This window comes from Pangasianodon hypophthalmus, chromosome 4 (assembly GCF_027358585.1).
Source record: "Pangasianodon hypophthalmus isolate fPanHyp1 chromosome 4, fPanHyp1.pri, whole genome shotgun sequence".
Lineage (NCBI taxonomy): Eukaryota > Metazoa > Chordata > Actinopteri > Siluriformes > Pangasiidae > Pangasianodon > Pangasianodon hypophthalmus.
In genome coordinates, this window is record NC_069713.1 from 21,113,722 (window position 1) to 21,135,520 (window position 21,799).

General features: G+C 37.0%; 1 protein-coding gene across 3 annotated transcripts; it reads right to left on the reverse strand.

Moving 5' to 3' along the window:
• Positions 1–1,231: 1,231 nt before the first annotated feature.
• map4k2 (mitogen-activated protein kinase kinase kinase kinase 2) lies at positions 1,232–21,567 on the reverse strand. 3 transcript variants are annotated; one of them, XM_026937087.3, is made up of 32 exons: positions 21,267–21,567; positions 18,623–18,680; positions 18,239–18,329; positions 17,096–17,160; positions 16,963–17,018; positions 16,630–16,677; positions 15,836–15,878; positions 15,594–15,666; positions 15,225–15,356; positions 15,044–15,106; positions 14,807–14,888; positions 14,569–14,679; positions 14,371–14,449; positions 12,348–12,406; positions 12,059–12,105; positions 11,547–11,585; positions 11,272–11,305; positions 10,809–10,968; positions 10,349–10,512; positions 9,941–9,982; positions 9,526–9,610; positions 8,724–8,803; positions 8,432–8,492; positions 8,196–8,319; positions 5,533–5,591; positions 5,284–5,387; positions 4,983–5,166; positions 4,811–4,879; positions 4,633–4,719; positions 4,112–4,182; positions 2,945–3,000; positions 1,232–2,828 (listed from the first exon to the last, which is right to left on the reverse strand). In XM_026937087.3, exons 1-32 carry the CDS (start codon positions 21,360–21,362, stop codon positions 2,741–2,743), a joined length of 2,610 nt encoding a protein of 869 aa, XP_026792888.1. In that variant the 5' UTR covers positions 21,363–21,567; the 3' UTR covers positions 1,232–2,740. The 3 variants fall into 3 exon arrangements, with proteins under 3 accessions (XP_026792888.1, XP_053089583.1, XP_053089584.1); XM_053233608.1 differs by lacking the exon at positions 9,941–9,982; XM_053233609.1 differs by lacking the exons at positions 18,239–18,329; positions 18,623–18,680; positions 21,267–21,567 and adding an exon at positions 17,320–18,202.
• Between the last annotated feature and the right edge of the window lie 232 nt (positions 21,568–21,799).

Genomic DNA, 21,799 nt, shown 5'->3' on the forward strand with positions numbered 1-21,799 from the left:
GTCCCTTTTGCCTTTGTTCCCCGCTTGGTTATTGTTGTTTCCTAAGCCCCTGTCGTCTTTATCTTTGCCTCTCTCGAGTTAATATCTTCTGGTTTTTTTTTTTTTCTAGCGCACTCGCCTTGTTTTTTGTCTTTTTTCCTGTTTCTCTTTTTAGTTTTTTGACGGTCTTCAGTTCCCCTGCCTCGTCTTCGTTTTTGTTTCTCCCCGTTTTTGCCCTTGTGTTATTTTATTGATTTTTTAAAAAAATAAATATTCCTGTGTACTACCTCGGCGTTTGAATCGTGGGTTTACCTGTGGCTCAACGGTAAAACGTCCGTCCCTCACGCCGGCGACCCGGGTTTGAGCCCAAGTCCTGACACCGTTTGCGTGGAGTTTGCATGTCTACCCATGTTTCAGGGTTTCCTCCCCCAGTCCAAAGGATTGTAGGCTAAATTGTCCGTAATGTGTGTGTGATTGTGCCCTGCCCAGCGTGTCCCTTGCCTTGTGCCCCAAGTCCCCTGAGATAGACTCCAGGCTCCCTGTGACCCTCTGTAGTATAAGTGGTACAGAAAATGGATGCAGTGGATGGAAGTATTAATCCTTGTGAGCCAAGCAAAAGGAATGGAACAAAATTGGACCATTACATAGAGGTCCAACAAAATTGATCACATCACATGATCACATGTGCGTTCATGATGCAATTCTGTCCGGACTGAGTCATAAGACTTTCTCTGAGATCCCTGGATGAACAGATTCAAAACAGCTAGATGTTCATCATCTCTGTAAAAGCAGAACCTTTGGCACTTTGGTGTTTTGGAGCACTCAGGTGTGTGTTGACATCACACCAAGATCAGCTATGACCTCAGAGAACCAATTGTTGCTGTTCATCAATCTGGGAAGGGTTATAAGGCCATCTCCAAGCAATTTGAAATTCACCATTCTACAGTGAGGGTTGTTTACAAATGGAGAGCCTTCAAGACAGTTGCCAATCTTCCCAGAAGTGGATGTCCCAGTAAATTCAGTCCAAGGTCAGACCAGTTTATGTGTGTGAAGTATGTGTGTAAAGACATAATAAGAACATAAGACATTCTGTTCATTTCTGCTAGGCAGAATTACTTGGTTAACATATAAGAAGAAACATCATTGATCTCTGCTGGAAAATTGTGAAGATCCAATAAACCTTCCTTCTCTTACATTTTGTAATTGTCTCATCAGCATCTGGGATTGAAGACAAAACAATGTAGCACTAGTGTAAGCATCCTCATATGAGATGAGTTTATTGCAGTCCAGTGACGTGTTCTAACATTTGTGATCTTTATTTACAACTTAAAAACTTTTTGTAAATGAGGTAAATGCGTAAATGCACAAGGCATATTTTAACATTTTTGCCCATGTGTACCAGTTTATAATAGTTAAACACACTACTGTCAGATTAAAAGTACAGTTTCACTGAAAATATAAACAATCAATAGCTGTGAATCAGCATCTCGCTGATAGTTTCCCTTCACTGTTAGTCACATTTGATTTTTAAGCAGATGTTCCTTTAAAGGAAACCTCCCACCATTAACCACATTAAATATATTTATATTGAAATATTTATGATACGCCTGGTGATTATGGTGTTAATTTGTTGGTTGGTGCCATATTTTCGTTATTCCTGTGAGAAGTTAGAGGCTGTGCCTCCACTTCATAGCAGAACACTTTTAATGATGTTAAACATAAGTAATAACAATCAGCTTTCACTGCTAGCTCCTGAAAGCAAAAGATCCAGACCTCTTCCAACAAGGTTCAACGTCATAATAATGAAAAATACAACACTGAAATAGGGGAGACAACAAACACTGCACTCAAAGTTCCAGAGTGTACAGACGAGTACAGTTAAACTGAGCTTGTTGGAAATCTACAAGATGACAAGCATGATGGCATTGATGGCAGTATGAGCATTAAAGTTGAAGCTTTGGAACCTTATCTGTTTGAGCTGAGTGTACAGATGAGTAGGTGAGAGAGTTTATAGACTAACAGACCAAAGGACTAAAGCGCAGCTGCATCAGTTGCTTTAAGTAGGGATGAAGCGAGGGCTAGATCCCACTGGCACCACTATCAGCAGGTAGTTGAATAGCATTGTTTGTAATTTAGGAAACAGTTATCTCAATAAATATTAATATGCAAGTCTTTTAGGGAGGATTTTTTTCCGTTAAGATCTGAACAGGTGTTAGCCATCACACTAAATGCTGTCATATGAACCATATGAATTATTTATCAATCATTCTGTTTGTATTCCAGTCAGATCTGACTTCAGTGATAGTGCTTCATACATGTCATTATAGTGTACCATTTTAAAATGAACCATTTCATAATAAGGTAAGGTGCAAGGACACGACACGAATGGCAGAATGAATGGTTATAAAGCAGTCCTCCATAGCTCTATTTGGGGTTTTCAGTGCATTTATAAAATGTGCATTTGTCAGTGCTGAGATATTTTGGTATTGTTATTTTATCCTTGCAGAAACAAAGGCAATCAGCAGGTAAAAACCGCTGAATTTGAAGACAGTCAGACCAGCAGGCTTTTCCTTTATGTACTCATCTAAAGTACAGATGGATGTTTCATGTGTAGTGTCCATCTGTTACAGAGCATGAAGGTTTACACTTGAGACAGGTGAAAATATGGCTTTACTTGATGGACTTTATATTACTCCAGAATGATGTTAGCATATCTCTCTATCTTCAGTTCCCTTGGTCTCTCCTCGTTGTTCTTCTCCTTTCAGTAGCTGTTTTCATGACCAGTTAAAATATATAAATTGCTGGGTGATGAAGGGTTGTCAGTTGGGGTGCTTTCTAAAACAATGTCTCTGCAAAATATTTTTAGTATCAATTTAAGTTTAATGAAGTTAAAATTCATTAAATTGAATAAGATTGAAAAAAAAAACAGGCATAGAGACACATAGAGAGAAATAAGTTCTATTACCTGTTTGTCCCTAAAACCCGAAATACTCTTGTTTCATCTGTGATTTCTTGTGTTATCTGTAAAGCAGAAATATGACTTCAAGGTCAGGCGACATATATCCAATCTAGGACCTACACAATAAGAAATTATGTATCTAAGCATATAAGATCTTATTGTAGATCCTTATAAATGTTTACAACTCTGCAGTAATTCAGAAAATTCTAGTAAAAAAAATCTAACACACATTTATACATACAGATTAAGACTGATTAAGCAAATTGGGGCTCAGTCGCAAATTCCCCCTCTCAGTGCAAGATGTGGTTCTGAGTGCAAAGAGCACTGCATTTATGTTCTGTTTTGAGCTCAGGTCATGTGTTGACCTGTGCCTTTTCTTCTGATTCTAGTATTGTCTTCACGCTTGTCCTGTTACTGGTGTATTTCCTGATTCTGTTCACCTGTTCTCTGTTTAGATCTTGATTCGGTTGTCTGTTTAAACACTGCTATATCTGACTTTCAGAATCAGAATCAGAATTGGAATCACGTTTACTGCCAAGTACGGTGAGTTTACATGTACAAGGAATTTATCTTGGTGTACTGGTGCTTAGTAATAACAGTAAAATACAAGAAATAAAAATAATATTAATAAAGTAAACAAATCTAAAATCTACAATCTAAAAATCTAGGAAAATAAAAATAGAGATATTAACTGTACATTAGTGCAGGATATGCAAAAGTGGGCCGGTGCAAATGCTCACAGTTTGAAGTAAGAAGGTGCAGTCTGAGTTGTGTGTGTTAATGTAAATTTCATTGCTGAATCTTATCATGCATTTGTGTTGTTAAAACCAAGCTGTGTTTTCTAGTTTCCATGTTTTCTGGTTTTTACACTTGCACATTTTCCTGTTTTTTTTTTTGTTTGTTTTTTTTTTAAATCATGGATATTCCTTGTTTGATGCTGCCTGCCTGTTTTTTGACCTTCTCCTCTGACAATGACAATGCTTATTGGATTAGCCCTAATAAACAACATGCTGAGTGTCTTGCCTCTAAGAAAATATATTAAAATGTATTTTCACTCCAAGTGCAGAAAATAGGAAAAGCAGATATCATAAAGCTATTTCTCTTCAACTACTTTTTAGGAGTTACCCATAAGGCTTAGCTATAAGAAACAGATTGATTGCTAAATTGAAATACCTCACAGTTGTGCAGGCTGCGTCCTTTAAGTCCATGTTTCCAGAAAGCTAAAACACTATCTTGTAGACAAACTGCAAAAAAAAAAAAATTTTTATAAAATTTACAAATCACTTGCTTCCTTTAATAGTCAGCTAACCTTGTTTTCAGGAATATAAGTGTATGAATTGAAGTGATTTTCATTTACATGTAGTCATTTTGCAAGATAAACAATAAACACCAGAGAAAGTAGAATATGGTTTAAAAAAGAAAAAAAAGATGATGGTAAAATAAAAATTCATTAAAATTCATAAGCTAAGAGACTATAGAATAATGATAGTGCCAGATTGGTCAAGTTACTTAATTTAAGGGCAAAATCCAAACCCAAGATATAAGTGCACAAAGAATAAATGCCAGTGCAGAGAAATGTAAAAAAAAAAAAAAAAAAGTGTTGTCCTAGATATTATCTGAAAATTTCCATCTTCATTTCCCTCCATAAAAAAAATGACTATGATTATGAGTATTTATCAAGTATACTTTCTCACCTAAAGTCTCAATAGGGAAACCAAAGTCCATTTCTGAGGCCAAATCCATGCTTGGGACACCCTGCAGGTTGACAATCTTCACTGTTTCTATAGTAAGAGACACAACACTGATGGTGAGATACAATACAATATGGGCACTTGAAGTATTTGATTTGCAGATAAAATATTGTGTACTCACTTTCTAATGCAATCAGGACTGTATCTCTATCCAGCTGTGTTACCTGCCCTGCTCTCACACATTCACTATCTATACACACAAAGAGCAATCATTAAAGTAAAGAAACAATGTAATATAAAGATAACATCCCCAGCCTAATTCTAGTGGTGCTGCAAACCTCATCAATGCGCACCTGAATTGAAATTTGGTGTGCCATTCAGCTCAATTATATCAAACTTTAGTTGTTGCTTTGTCTGAGGTTCATCACTTCTTGGCTGGCATTCCCTCACACCTACACAGAGCTGAGGAAGCTCATCCGTGACCAAAACCAGCAGCTCAAAAATGACCAGAGGGTCAGGCAGACTTACAGCTATGTGCTGTGAGAGATTGGAGAGAACGAAAGTGAAGTGAATGCTTAGTGATGTTTGTCTAACACAGCACAAGATTAGAAAAGAAGTTCGCAAAGAAATTAGTAACGAAATCAATGCATTCACCTTTAGATGCATGAATTTCTGCAGGGGCTCGTACCACAGGAGCAGAACAAGTCCAGAGGGCACAGCCGCACAAAGAAATGTGCTGTCAGTATACGGGTTACGAGCTTGTGGAAGGAACATGAAGATTGACAAGAAAAAAAAGCTTTTAGCATAAAAGTGCTCTCAATTCTATTTGTAAATTAAAAGGTCCAGTGAATATAATCACAGCTGCCACATGCTAAATAGAGAGCTGCACAAAAATGTCCTTACCAACACTGCATTTTCGACAGCCTTTAGTGTCTGGGATTTTCAGTGATACAGCAAACTTCCTGTAAAATAAAAAGAGGTGGCAGTTGTGAATGTACACTAATAATATGACTATTACCTGAATTTAGGAGTTAACAGATTATTCAATGATATTACATCAGATTATTTTATCATACTATGATCATATATTATGATAACTATTAATATATATTAATATATTAATGTTGAGTCCTCTGTCCTGAAGAATTTCTGGTGTCAGGAAACTTAAGGGAACTGTTTACCTCTGACTGTTATAAAGCTGACACTGGAGAATCCTTTCAAAAATGCTAAATAAACATCTCGCAAAAAAGTTTCACCATATCAACAAGTACACATGCTTTTAGCCATGTGGAGAAACCACTATACAAGAACCTTGCTAGTTGTTAATGTCAAAAAATATTTGGACATTGACAAAAAGTTCAAAGAGCTGTCATGTCAGTGAAGCAAGCGATCATTAGGCTGAAAAATCAAAACAAACCCATCAGAGAGATAGTTAAAAAACATTAGGTACAACTATTCGGGAAAAATTCTTAAAAAGAAAGAATGGTGATCCCAGGAACACCAAAAAGCCTGGAAGACTATGGAAAACAACTGTGGTGGATGACAGCAGAATTCTTTCCCTGGTGAAGAAAAACTCCTTCACAACAGTTGACCCGATCAAGAACACCCCCCCAAGAGGTAGGTATATCTGTGTCAAAGTCAACAAGCAAGAGAAGGACACAGAGGGTTTACCACAAGATGTAAACAATTGGTAAGCCCCAGAAATCAGAAGGCCAGATTAGCATTTGCAAAAAAACATCTAAAAAGTTTTTACAGTTTTGGAACAGCATCCTATGAACAGATGAGACAAAGATCAACTTGCACCAGAATGATGGGAAGAGAAGAATATGGAGACGAGAAGGAACTGCTCGTTATCTGAAGCATACAACCTCATCTTATCGAGTGGGTGTGTATAGCTGCCAATGGAACTGCTTCCCTTGTATTTACTTATGATATGACTGCTGACAAAATGAATTCTGAAGTGTTTAGGGCAATATTATCTGCTCAGATTCAGTTAAATGCTTCCAAACTCATTGAGTGGTGCTTCACACTGCAGATGGACAATGACCAGAAGCACACTTCGAAAGCAATCTTTTTAAGGCAAAAAAGTAGAAAGTTCTACAATGTCCAAGTCAGACAGCTAACCTGAATCCAACTGAGCATTTCAATTGAGGCCTGGCAGAGCATCACTAGGGGAGAAACCGAGCATCTGGTGATGTTTTTGGGTTCCAGATTTCAGGCAGTCATTGATCCTACAGCATACAATTCTTAGTCTAATAAACTTAACACTACAGCATACAACGACACCGTAGATAACTCTGCTTCTAACTTTGTAACTTTGCGGCAACAGTTTAGGGAAAGCCTACATATAAGTGTAATGGACATTATATATGTATATATACAGTCCGCTCCAAAAGTATTGGAACAGCAAGGCCAATTCTTTTGTTTTTGTTATACACTGAAGACATTTGGGTTTGGAATCAAAAGATGAATATGAGAAGACAGAATTTAAACAACTTAAAACATGTTCACCTTTTGTTTGAACCCACCCATTTTTCAAGTGATCAAAAATATTGGAACACGACTGACAGGTGTTCCTTGTTGCCCATGTGTGCCCTGTTAGATTGATTGTTTAAACAATTAATAGCTCTGAAAGTCTACGCTACTCTTTGTCTCTATGTCTACACTATGTCTACTAGGTGGTTTGAGACTACATATTTTGTTAAAAAAGATAAACCAACATGAAGACCAGAGATGGGAGAAAAGCAAGCCATGTTAAAGCTGAGAAAAGAGGGAAAATCAATCAGAGCCACTGCACAAGCATTGGCCATAGCCAATACAACAATTTGGAATGTCCTGAAAAAGAAAGAAACCACTGGTGTACTAACAACCAAACATCGAACAGGTCAGCCAAGGAAGTGCAACAGCAGTTGATTACAGAAACATTGTGAGAGCTGAGAAGAGAAAACCAAAAACAACAGTCAGTGACATCACCAACCATCTCCACAGGGCAGGGGTGAAGGCATCACCATCCACCATTCAAAGAAGACTTAGAGAGCAGAAATATAGAGGCCATACCACAAGATACAAACCACTCGTCAACAGTAAGAATCAGAAAGCCAGATTGAAATCCACAAAGAAATACAGAGATGAGCCACAAAAGTTCTGGAACCAAGATTAACCTTTACCAAAGTGATGGAAAGTGATGGAAGTGTGGAGAAAAATAAAGGATCTGCTCATGATCCAAAACATACGAGCTCAATGGTCATGCATGGTGATGCAACCAAATATTAAGTGTTATTTTATTTAATTTACTATAAAACTATCTGTTCCAAAACTTTTGTTCATATAAAAATTGGGTGGTCCCCAACTGGTGGTGCCATGTTATTTAACACATCTAGATGTAAGTATCAGGAAATGAAAGCTGAAATTGTGATCTATCACATCATATTCATCTTTTGACCTCAAAAGCAAATGTCTTCAGTGTATAACAAAAACAAAAGAATTTGCCTTGCCTTTTGGTAGATCCAATACTTTTGGTGGGGACTGTATACTCAGTGATTAGGGACAAGAGACCCTGTGTTTACCTGTGGATGATTCTGTCAGTGAAGCGGTTGGTGCTGAGGGATAAGTGACTCGGTTTTCTCTGGACGTGTCCGCGTTGCTCAAACAGAACTGTCAGACTATGAGAGTAAAGCTGACACGACTTTCCTACAAAAGGTGTCATACAGAGAAAAGTGCTTTAACTTGTGCAGAGCACAGTATTTATTACTGCTTTGTTAAAGTCACTGAGAAAAAAACATTGAAAAAAGCTCTAACGCACCCGAGACAGACATGAGGACATTGTTCATGACATATAGCCATGTACATCTCTGTGGAAGTAACTGTAAAGAAGAATGAGATTCATCATGAACATCATGGGGTTAGTTCCCCTGTCAGTGTAAATGTATTTACTTAAATATCTACTATATACTTTATAAAAGTTAAATAGAAAGACATGCAGTATATTATACATTTCTGTATGCCAAAACAACTGATTGTAATGTAGTCATGAGATATTATTAAATAATAAATATTCTACTAAAACCAAATACAGCAGTAAAATGTGAAAGAACCTTTTCCAAAGTGTCCTCATGAAGCTCGTTTAAGTTGAGCGTGTAGACCCCCTCCTCTGCCCCCAGTATCAGATACTGATCTAGAATAAGTTGTTAAAAAATTCACAGATGAGTCAGTATGAAATCATACATCTCCAGGCTTGGAGATGATGCAGACCCTATGGATATCAACATAACATTAATAACATTACATAAGTAAGCAATACAACACAACAAATATTGCTCTTATACCGCAGCAATTTACCAAACAATAATTCTTTTTATTCATTAAAAAGTCATACTTTTTATCAATTTATAGTTACATTTACTGTTGTAGAATGTCCGAAAAAACAAATTAAGTCCTGTTATCACTTATATTATAACACCTCTAAATAGCTGTTCCCTTATCAAACTCTCTTTTCTCTCTCTTGATGTTATGAGACTTTTGATGAGACTTTTGTTAAATAACTTTTCATGTTACTGGCAAACTAAAAGTTTTCCATCTTGAAAAAACAGCGTTACCTCTGACTGTTTCAGTGGGGAATCCTTCCAAAAATGATAAAGAAATGTCTCCTCAGAGGAAATGTCATCATATTAACAATTACACACATTTGTAATCTGTTTATGTGGAACGTCTGCCATAAGTCCTGTGTCAGCCATTTTAATAGTACTACCTGTCTACCTGATCATGCATTTATCCAATCAGCCAATCATGTAGCAGCAGTGCAATGTAGAAAGTTGTGATTTAGCTTCTGACCAATTGGAATTGAGAATTCAACAGCATTGTGCTATAAATAATGTACATTATTCAGCAAATTCCTACCTCTAGTTTTTGGAAAAACCCATGTCACAGCACAGTGGATTCTTAATGGGCAGCCATTGAACACTTTAGAGAAACAGGCCCCCATCTGTGCAAGAGAAAAAAGACTGAGATTATTTTTGAGGAAATTTGTGAAAATATTAAAGTATGATTTTTTTTTTTACGTTATACAGTTAAGCACAAATATTTGTGTATTAAAACAATCATCCTGGGTGTAACCTGGTCTAGCAAATGTCACATAGCAAAGACACATAATACAATGTTATGTGTCATTGCCATGTGAATTATATGTATTATTTTACATATTAGGAAAAATAAATAGGAAAACCCTTTAGTAACCATACTTACTACATGAGAGGTAAAACAGAAAGTGGAAGAGTTCACCAGAGCACATGTGAGTAAATGGGGGAACACTTACATGGACTTGGGGGGTAGGAGGGAGTCCATGAGATTCAGCTCTCTACAGGTTAAAGGTTACACACAACAAAACAAAAAGAAAAGAAAATGTTTGTGGTTTGTGTTAGTGACACTGGTCAGTACTAGTTTTATTAACTGAAACTTTTAAGGACATTTTGAACACTAAAAAAGCATTTTAGAGGTTTAACATTGATTTCATTGTCACTGATTAATTTAAAACCATGCTGCAATATGATGCCAAAACAACAAAAATATGTGCCATTAAATGAAACAAACTATCCATATATGAACTGCGTTGCAAAAGTAAAGAATGTGAACTTGCCCTCTAAAATTACTCAGTGCGACATAACGACCATTTACAAACAAGTTAGAAGCCCAAAGACTTCGACAAAGACATTGTGTTTCTGACCGAATCTTCCGCTTTCTTTCTCATTGTGCTCCACTCAGGAGAGAGAGCTGTGTCCTTGCTGGTAGTAAGGCTTTGCTGCACTTCTTGATTATCATCCTCCTCAGGAGCACAAGGGTCACTGCACCACTGCCGCACATCATGACTAGCTGAGCATCTTATCAGAGCTGTGGAGTGATTGGAGTAAAAGCAGTAGTAACACACAAAATACTGGAATTTCTTTAAGCAAGACCAGGCCTGAATGTTTGCTTTTGCTAGATTGCAGTTAGCTTTAGGAAGCATCTGAGACAATTAGAGATCAAAACAACATAATACAACAAAACAACAAGGAATCAGTGAAAGAAAATGCCTCTTTTGGGCCCAACTATTTAGCAGTTTGTCTGTTACATATGCTGTGGAGAGTGACAGTATTTGAATATGTGCAGTGTGTGTGGAGGGAGGGGGTTGAGCACCTCTGTAATACCTGATTTGGGCCGAAGTGTTGTATCAGACTTTAGGGTAGCGCTGGGCCTCAGGGTTAGATCTGTGCCCTGCTGAGTGGCACTGAAATTACTCATGGGAGGAAGTGATGCAGTGGCTGATACTGGTGGAGGACTGAATAAACCACTTTTCCTCTTCCCCCACTATGCAACAACCAAAAAAACCACCCACATCAGTACAGATACAAGGTTGAGGCAATGATACAAGGTTGAGGCAAATGAAAACCTTGTTTTTTTCTTTCGCATTATAGGTAATGGTGTCAGAAAAGTGTATTAGGTTTAAGGTAACTGTAGAAGAGGCTATTTAGAGCAATAGCCCAGGAGAACACTTTTGCAATTATAAATTTAATGTACTCTAAATTTTGTCACACATTTAAGTTTCTTATTAGACTCACGTTTGTAATTACATTCTAATTGTTTTAAAGGTATTTGTATTTCAATCCATACCTCAAAGGACGACTGTTCTTTTATTGTCAGGCTCCTGAAATGGGTGAGAACATGAACAAAATAATGACAAATACAGTAAAAAAAATCATATAATTAAGTATAAAAGAATTCAGTCCAATCTAGTTATCTTTAGCTCATCCTCAACACTGAGAGTAATAGAATATTTTAAAGTGTAAAAAATGGACCAATTCCGAGACAGAACAAGAAAGACCTTGATTTTTATGGCTGCACTAAGTTTCAGATGCAGAAGATGGTAACATCAGGCCACTTCCTACCTCTGCTGCAGCTCCTCTTCCACACATTCCAAGAGACTCCTGCAAGACCGCCAAGCATTATATTTATATTTAGGATTTTAGAATGGAATCTTTAATGTTTAGGTTTGTAGCTAACAATTACAACAATTTGGTGAAGGTTCATATGTAACAGAAAGTGCCGATCTGTCATGAGAGACCATCTTTCTTTGTCTTGATAATTGTTTTAATTTAAATGAGAAAGACAAAATATGGTTATGGATAAGCAACAGGGCCTCACAATTACAAATGTGTAACAATTCACTCAGTTCTATTTGTATGAAAAACATTACAAAGGTTATAGTAACTTTGGTACTGGTGTTATAGTAACCTACTTTTCATTCATGTGAGTTAAATAAAATCCAACCTCATCGCCATTCTTCATTCGCTTTCATATGTTATAATGCGATCAGGTTTGTACAAGTGTTCTGACTGTCACATATGAACCATGAAATCAGTTTATGCTATTAATTTCATTTGATTTAAAGTTTTCTTACGGAGACTCAGTTTCATCACCCGAAATGCTCCAGTCATCACATGAATCCTGAGAGGAATATACTCCAATTATCTTGAAATCATCACTATATCTTCATCATTAAGCCAAAGGAAAGTTATATGAAAAAACTATTATCACCATACCCAACCCATAACCATACACTTACATTTTCAGAGTGTAATTTCTGAGTGTTTTACTCCAGTTTCAGACTGGAATTGCAAAACAGTAAGCATATTCCCAGTGATCTAGTCCAGATAATGTATGTTTATTTAAATAAAGTTCAAACTCACCAGATCTGGATAAGGATCTGTCTCTTTCCTCCTCAGAGGTGCAAATTTGACCTGATCAACTAGGATAAAAAGGAACGGCAGTAAAAATATGATTGAGTCAGCTGTATTCATCTGTATTTAAAAGTAGTCTACCTAAAGTGCCTTGCATAAGTATTCAACTCCTTGAACTTTTCTGTATTTTGTATTTGTGTTATAACTGAATGGGCTCTAACTGAGGCCCATAATATAATGAGACCAAAATTGAATATTTTGGCCGTGGTACCAAGTGCTAAGTTTGGTTGAAACCAAATATTGCTCATCAGAACATTATCCCCACAGTGAAGCATGGTGGTGGTAGCATCATGTTGAGGGTCCTCTTGGTTGCTTCCCTGACTAATGCCCGGTCACGGACTGTTGATGGATAGCTCTCTCACTTGGTCTCACTTGTGCCATATTCTTTTTTATTTTTTAACTAATGGATTTAATGGTACTCTATGGGGTATACAAAGTTTGCTATCTTTTTTTTTTATTTAACTGATTTATAATTTTCCAGAACTTTATCCTGGGCTTGTATTGAAAAGCTCCTTGGTCTTCATGATGCTAATTGTTTATGTATGTTCTCTTTGGTATCTTCCAGGAGCTTCCAGGAGATCATGTGATACTAAGTGCACACAGATAGAGTCCATTCAACTAAAGTAACTTTTTAATTTGTAAATAGTTTTATTTACAAATTAAATATGTTGATTTATATTGATTGATTATTGTGAATTTTGTGTTGATTTATGACATATAATCCCATTTATGTCCATTTCACTTCCTGGTTGTAACACTAAAAACATTTTCAAGGAGATGAATACTTATGATACCCAAAGCTTCTCTCTGTCTTGAGGTGTGTGCTTCCAACCATTTTGTTGCACTTTTATTGTGAATGTTTGTGTCATTTCCATCTATACTACAGAACAGTTTTACTGTGTGTTTAGTTAGCCTGCCACACCATTTGAATGTTGTAATCTTACTGATAAGATCTGTGACAATAGTGCCTCAGTAGCCGAAAAGTCACACCACCTCCCACACATAGTTCATCCGTGGAACTGGTGACTAGGTCCCATTTCACATGGCTCTGCTCAAGTGTGGTTGTGTGTATGTGTTTGCATGTGGGTACGTCACCAGCAGAGGACATGCCATGGGCGTATGTAAAACAGTGCCAGCTCTATGAGTTCTGTGCTCACTGACATCACCGTTGCCTACTTACATGAATGGCCCCTTTGTGTCACAACCATACATTAAACTATGTGTGTGTGAGCATGTGTCTGTGTCACTGTGTGCATGTACACATGTGCTGTTGATAAACACTGCCTGTGTACTGAGTGAAGCAAGTCATAGCAATATATAGTAAACTATATTAGTTAATGGTCTCAGTACTGATCTGAATAATCAGCCCCATGTTAGAAAAGACAAATTATACAGATTTATAAAATATTTTACAAATATGTTTTACTGAAGAATTCATGGTTCTGCAAAAAAATATGCTACACATGAACATTATTGATTGCTCCACTGATATCCAACTGGAATAAACTGGAATAAACATCTTTTCTGTTCTTTTCTCAGTACACAAAAATGTGTCAACATTACAGTCTGTGTTATTCACACATATGGTACAGTGTTTCTTAAGCATTCCTCTACATACACATTAAATAAGTTCTATGTCCATTTTTATAGCATTATGGATTTATGGCATTTATGTTCTCAATTTGTTAATATGAAGGTTGTGCCACCTGCACTAACTACATCTTAAAGATTTTCTGAAATCAAACTGACCTTTTCTACCTTGATAGTTTATGTCCTTGGTTATTAAGTGCAAGATTTATCAGTATTAATTTCAAATACAAAATTCTTGTTTTTCAGTAATCTTCCACCCAAATGCAGTGGCTTTTCTCTGTGGCTTTTTTGACTGTGTCTTCTAATTTCTGGTTGCGTCACCATGCATAAGTGAGAGAGGAAAAATGCGAGGTGTATGATGCCATAGCATTCTCATACTCACACTGTTCCTCAGAAAGACTTCTCTCTACTGGCAAACACTTTCCTTTTGACTGGATCTTATCTGGGGTAGCATCATTAGCCTGTGATTCCACCACATACACCCACATGTAATAAACACGTCATTACTCACATCTTTGAAAATCAGATCTTAAATCTGAGGTTTAAAAACAAAAAAGACATTAAAAAAGGCCTAACTTACGTCATGATCATTGTCCTCAATGCTGGGTGCCTGGTGGAGATCTGGGTTGCTGGCCATGTCTAGCAGCTCAATGACTAGGTTTCTGGTGAGTAGCTGTGTAACAAAGGAATGCTAGGAGAGAAGACAAGAGACAAAAGTATTCATAAAAAACATTATTATTATTATTGTATTCATAAAAAACATTTAGTAAAATGTACATATACAATATTATAGTATGTATTTATTCTTTTTTTAAAACCTGTAAAAGAGTTTCTGCTGTGGGCCTTTTACGAGGATTCTTTGTCAAACACATCTTCACAAAACTATGAAACCCTGCAGACCTACAAAGTGAGAATAATACCAAAAAGCACCATATCAGAAATGAAATAATAAATTAAGCTGTACTGTATATTAAAACTGCTTAATATTACACTGTAGAGCCAAACAACAATCCTTATTATCTCTCAAAATTTGGAATTATTAGACATGATGTTACCATTTTGCCTTATCTTTCAGTTTAGGAGGCTGAAAGCTGCTCTTGGACATCAACATCAGAGCTCTGGGACAAAAAATTGTTGCTGTTATCAACAATTACTCTTATAAAACACATAATGGATTTTATATAAGTGCATATGAATACGCTGCACAAGTGCTCTATGTACCTAAATCATTCTTACTTCATGGGATGAAGATCAAACATGGGTGGCTGCAGCTCTGCCAGCTCAATGGCAGTGATGCCTACTGCCCAAATGTCACACAAGTGGTTATAGCCACCTTTTTTCTCTACAGCTGCAACCTCAGGGGCCATCCTTGGATAAGCAGAAACATATTACATAACAGAATTGTTAAGCTAATCTGTGAAGTGTTTCATTAATTAATTAATGTAAAACCTGCAGTCCTGCCATAAAACAAACAGAGATTTAAAAAAAAAAAATCTATCATGAAGCATTAGTCACCACTGGTGCTGCACAGGACCTACTGCAGTGAGATAAATTGGAATGGGTTGAAGGGTACTGATGCTCCTAGTCATTGTGCAGATGGCTCACCAGTAGGGAGTTCCAATAAAAGATTTCCTCTTGGCAGCAGTGGCACTGATCTCTGCAGCAACCCCAAAATCAGCTGCAAGGACAGAGATACAGGGCAGAGCATAGAAAGACAGATGGAAAAAGAAAGAGAGATCATTCAAAGGAGAAACTTACAGGAATGTCTTGTCAAAGCAATGTAGAGGTTGGATAAAAGACAAGGTGTGTTTGGCTGTGGCATGAAGGCACAATAAATTCCTACTGACCCAGTTTGACATCTCCTCGCTCAGTAAGAAGTATGTTGGCACCCTGCATAAAAACAAGGTTACCTGATTCAACAAAACTTCAGGCACATAACTTCATTATCTTGCACAATTCAAAGTTGCTCACAGGACATTAATTCATTCAGCAAAACACCATGACGATGTGTTATACATTGTTAAGCTTGTATTATTTTTTTTTTAAAAAAAGCACTTGACTGATGTCTGCAGATTGTGCTTTACTCTATATTTATATATAAAATTTTAAAAACCAAATATGCTTTCTAAAAGTCTAATTTTAGAAATATGATATACTAAACAGGGACTGCAAATAGTATCTATGTAATACAAGTTTGACTGCAAATAATGAAAGCATTTGGTAACTATGTAACTGTATATTTTTATATATTATATATAAATTATATTTTTATGTATATTTTTCTTTTTTTTTTTCTTTTTTTTTATATGCAAAGTAAGAATTTCGTTGTGTTTTCATTGTGCATATAACAATAAACCTCTTGAATCTTGAATCTATAATACCATTCTGCAGCTGTATCTGTAACAAGTGTCTACTTAAATACCACTATGAATATGAGACACCCAAACAGGTTTACTGGAATTCTAATGAGCTGCTCATCAAGAGCATTTATTCTTTATGAAGTCCTCTATTATATCTCAGTGGTGTCATGTTCATCTTTACTCTATAAAGTGTCTCAAAAGTCCCATAAAAGCCTCTAAACATATAAAACAAAGACATTTAAATTGATCACTGGTTAATTAAAACAAAAATAATTCAGTACCTTAATATCACGATGAATTTTGCCAGTTTTGTGGAGATGATTTAAACCCTGCAGGTGAAAGAGAGAAGAAACTTGCACTTAGTTATAGCATTATACAAGCAAAGAGATGCCAGTAACTACAGGTAGGGGCAAAATCCTTATTAGACAATCTCTAAATGTAGGAATATTCCTCAACATCTTACAGCAACATGCACAAACTGAATTAATGTGCAGTCTAGAGCACCATAGTGATATGTTGTCAAGGGGGAAAAGGCAAGATGATTTTCCCATAACTACAGGCAACATTTTCTCATAATTACCTGGACAATGTGTAGAATAAAGAAAATGCCTCACCTGCAAAGTTTCTCTACAGATATACGCGATCTGTTTCTCCTTTAGGGGCCCAGTCACTGTGTAGAGGGAATAAAACTAACTCTTAATAAAATGGGGTAGGGAATTTGAGAGGTTTATAACAATCAGAGCTTACCATGGTAGATGTCTTGCAATGACCCTCCTCCACAGTACTCCATACAGATCCACAGCTTTGTGTTTCTGAGGAACATATAATAATAATATAATATAATATAATATAATATAATATAATATAATATAATATAATATAATATAATATAATATAATATAATATAATATATAAATGCAATAATGAGATCACAGTTTTACAAACAATTCTGCAAATGATTTATAACCTACATTATATGGTGATAGGTATGTGGACACCCGAGTATTGAATATCCCATTCCAAAAACAGGGGTATTAATATTGAGTTGTTCCCTCTTTGCTGTTATAATAACTTCCAGTCTTCTGAGAAGGCTTTCCACTAGATTTTGGACCATAGTTTTGGGGATTTGCCCATTCAGCTACAAGAGCACAAGAGGTCAGGCACTGATGTTGGGTGAGGAGGCCTGGCACAAAGTTGTTGTTCCAAGCTGTTCAGTGGGGTTGAGGTCAGGGCTCTGTGTAGGACACTCAAGTTCTTCCACACCAACCTTGATAAACCATGTCTTTATGGAACTCAGTTTGTGCACAGGGGCATTGTCATGCTGGAACATGTTTGGACCTTTTGGTCCAGTGAAAGGAAATCTTAATTCATAGAAAAGCATTGAAAGATATTCTAGACAATTGTGTGCTTCTAACTTTATGGCAACAGTCTGGGGAAGAACCACATATGGGTGTAGGGTCAGGTGTCCACATACTTTTAGTCATATAGTGTGTTCATTTTACAGCTATGTACAGTCTTAACATGTATGTTGCAATAACAAATTACAATGTTTGTAGGGTTCCAGCCAAATGTCCCCATAAGGTCAAAACTTTCAGATATTCCTATTCTTGGTCCCCAGCAGAAAATATGCCCACACACACACACACACGACAAGAATGCAGGAATGGTTATTAATGTGGAGAGATCTCAATTACAGTGCTGTTTTGACCTGTGCTGACAAAATGTTTAAGTCAGTTACTGCCTATGTAAGTATTTTAAGTGTGTGTATGTGAGCAGAGAACTGTTCTCTGCTCACATACATTTATACTGTCTGTGTGAGTAATGTGTTTATTGCTAGAGTCCAGACATCTGCTGGAAAACACCAGAAGCATCAGGCCTGCATAACTCTACCTGTGGTAGCTGCCATAATAGGCCACAATATTCTTATGCTTGCACTCCTTCATTGTGGTGATCTCCTGCTGAATAGATGTAATGTCATCTCCTGAATGGGGCACAACATGTTATATTACTGTTCTGTAATTTCACTCCTTGCCTAATAAAACTTGTTATGAATGGAGACTTTGAAAGCTCTAAAACAATGTATTCTACAATGGTCTTGGCACCACTGAATTGCTAGTGTATGTAGGTCAAACAAAAACTAAACAAAGTAGCATTATGGCCATCAATAACAAAACAGAAATAACTGCATGGCTGACGTAACAAGGTTAAAAAACGTGTATATATCTGCAATAAGTCAAAGAGTGGGTCTTTACAGTAACATTATTATTTACCTACCCGGATCCAGCTTAACGATTTTAATAGCAGCCATTTTCGAGGTCTTGATGTTCCTTGCCTAGAAGAATATAAAACTCAAAATTCATATGTATTCTGTGCTCATCATTACTAAAGCACATTGTACTCACTTAAACACTGTAGCATACAGTGTTTACTTTGGTAAGGTATTAGGAATAGAACAGGCACAGAGCCAGCTTTCCCAGCAACTATCTAATGAATAATCTCCCAGTGTCACTGCATGGTGCCTGTATACAGTATCTGAATGAGCACTGAGTACACCATCTTACTTCAGAATTTTATAAACAACAGTGAAATAGTGACTGTGAATATGTTAACGACTTACAGTTGTGGCACAGTAGCCTGTAGAACAAAATGTCTTGATTTGTACACGACCCACTCCTGACGACAAACAGGTGGAGGTGAAAGCAAATTTTGAGGAAGGTTTTGTGCTCAGATATACATTTTTAAAACATGCATAGATCTTCCTACATGAGTAACAAGGAGCTAAAAGTGAAAATTGACAAGTGCTAGATCCAGCAACATTAGCTAAGAATTTTAACATCCACAACCTTACTTACCCTATGTTAAATTGATTTTTTCTGACACTGAGGGCAAGGAATTTGGCTCTCCCATTTTTGTGTGAAATGAACATTTGTGTGAAACTGGGGTTTTGTTGTTTTGTTTTGTTTTTTTATTCTTTGTCAGATATCCCAATAAGTCTTAAAGAATTTCATCTGCGCTAGCTAACTTGTTTACCTTAGATTTTGGTTTATAATATGAGGGTTTTTTTTATGTAAACACAGACAAGCATTAATCATGGCCAGTTACTTGGCTCAGTGCTTTCCTGCTAGATGTTAAATTTAGTTCTTTAGTATAGTTTGGTCCAAACATGTATGACTGGATATGACTGTGCATAAATTAAACTCTCCTCTGACAAGTTATTTCTGTGGCTGAAGTAATTCAGACTCTCCACTGATCTTATTAAAGTATTATCAGATATTCAGTTTCCTAGAAGTAGCTTTATTTACCATTAATCACTAACTTCTACTCGTATTCGCTGGTGAAGCAGCTAGGAAGAAATCAGCCAACAAATCTCTGCCTTCAGAACGACTGTAGTTCTTTAAAATTTACTTCCACCTCTAAGACACCTCATTAGGAGTTTTCCCCAGTTTTCACTACTACTGTGCCACCACTGTAAGAGGCAAATGGTAACATAAGCACTTTTACAACAGATATACCAATGGTTAAGTTTTTGATTCTGCCTGGAGGTTCCCTTTAGAGTGATATCAGTATTTCATGCCCCCTGAACAGGCCTGACTGCACATGCCTCCAACAAACATAATGCTGATTTTGGTGCTCATTTCCATTTTATTCTGTTACAGTAACACATAGAAGTGGTTTACTTCCCTTTGAATATGTACTGGCATTCTGAATATGTACAAAATCTATCAGTACCCTAGTGAAGAGGTGATCTAAAGTATGTAGAAATAATGCAGATGGAATAATGGAAATCCTAGATTTTTAACTTAAACCCATTTGAATGTAATACATAATTGGGTATAGGAAAAAGGAAAGAAATTAGCTGGAGTGCAGGAATTCATTGTCAGGGTGCACTTTTTTTTTAAGTGTACATATCTATTAACAAAAAATGGCCACAGCAAACAAGCATCCCTGGACAAAACCTGGAACTAAGCTGAGCTGTCTTCCTGTTTTTTTCCTGCCACGGCAGTGGACTTCCTGCTATGGAGTAAGTGACAGTGAGGTGGCCCTTAATGGTCTTACAACAAAACCTGAAATAATGTAGCTTAAGACAATGGCTTGGCCAGGAAGTAGGTCCCAGTTTGATCAGCAATCCACAAGTGTTCTTTACTTTCAGTCCTTTGTCCAAACTACGCCTGGTAAGCCCGTAAGTCAGCTTCTCTAAACTACTGCTTTCGAAAGCTGTGAAGTATTCATAATCTTCAAGGATTTTCTTTTTATTTTGAAGACCCACTTAAGATAGGCAAGAGAGTGTGAAAAGGCTTCTTTGTCTATTGTAAGAAATACCAGAGGGCTCTTTGCTCGCCCACTCTATTATGGCAGAGCTTGTGCATAACAGTGACAGTTTGGGTCCCAAAGACACGGGTTCTCTTTTTTCACTCCAAAACAGTAAGGCAGGACATGAAACCACTCATGGAATGTCGAGGCCACACCTGCATGCCTTACATTATGACTAACAGAAGGATGTCTTACCTACACAGGATCATTTGCTAGTGTCTGAATGTTTGCGTGTTTATCAGTTAATTGTTAGTCAACATTACCTGAAATGAGAAATTGAAAATTCAGAATGTATTGTTTAGTCGGCCAACAGAAGACTAGTAATGAGCTGAGCTCCTAGTATAAGTAAGGTGAAATGGAACAAAAGAGGTATTATTACAGTTTAGTACTGTTAACACTAAGCATAAACATAGACACTGGACAATACACAGGCTGAAATGAGAAAAGGTGAGTTCAGCTAGATGAATCACTACACATAAACAATCATCTCCATGCTCCATGAAAAGTATGGAGGAAAAATAACAGAGTTTCATGCCATGTAGTTTCCATTCCCATGTTTGGGCAGGTTAAGATCTTCCTGGCTCCTGATCCGCGGTGCGTCTCTCACCTTAAACACATCACCGTATGTGCCACTTCCGATCCTCTGAATGACCTCATAGTCCTCCAGCGGGTCTAGAAAAGAAACTCCTATAGTATCCATCATAGCAGCGAAACACGCTTAGGCAGGCTCTTCACTGAACGGACATGGCAGAGATTAGATCCCACAGTTGCATCCAGGAAACTCTCTGGCCACAAGGAAAGCGGAAAGAAGCACTAAAATCACGCGCGCTACTTTTTACTCAGAGGAGGCTGTGCGGCTGTAGACGCGCTGTGTGTCTCTGCAGCATGGAGAATGAAGAGGCGTCAGTGCGCGCGCACACACACCACACACACACACACACACGCGCGCGCGCTCAGAGCGTACGTTCATCATAACACACTGTACAGTCACAGCGCAGTGCAAAAGTTAGCACATCTGTTTTACAATTCTTTTTTTTTTTTTTTCCAAAAATTTGCATAACTTTTTACAAATTGTGTGGATGTGCAGACGCTCTTTGGACGACACGAAAGAGATTGGCTTATTATTAAGATAGATTATTT

Coding starts and splice junctions, on each gene's coding strand:
- map4k2 (XM_026937087.3), bottom strand. CDS start 21,362: ATGATGGATACTATAGGAGTTTCTTTTCTAGACCCGCTGGAGGACTAT. Junction 9,611..9,940: donor CTCCTACCCCCCAAGTCCAT/GTAAGTGTTCCC, acceptor TCTCTTGCACAG/ATGGGGGCCTGTTTCTCTAA. Junction 8,493..8,723: donor ATGAGGACACTTTGGAAAAG/GTTCTTTCACAT, acceptor TCTTCTTTACAG/TTACTTCCACAGAGATGTAC.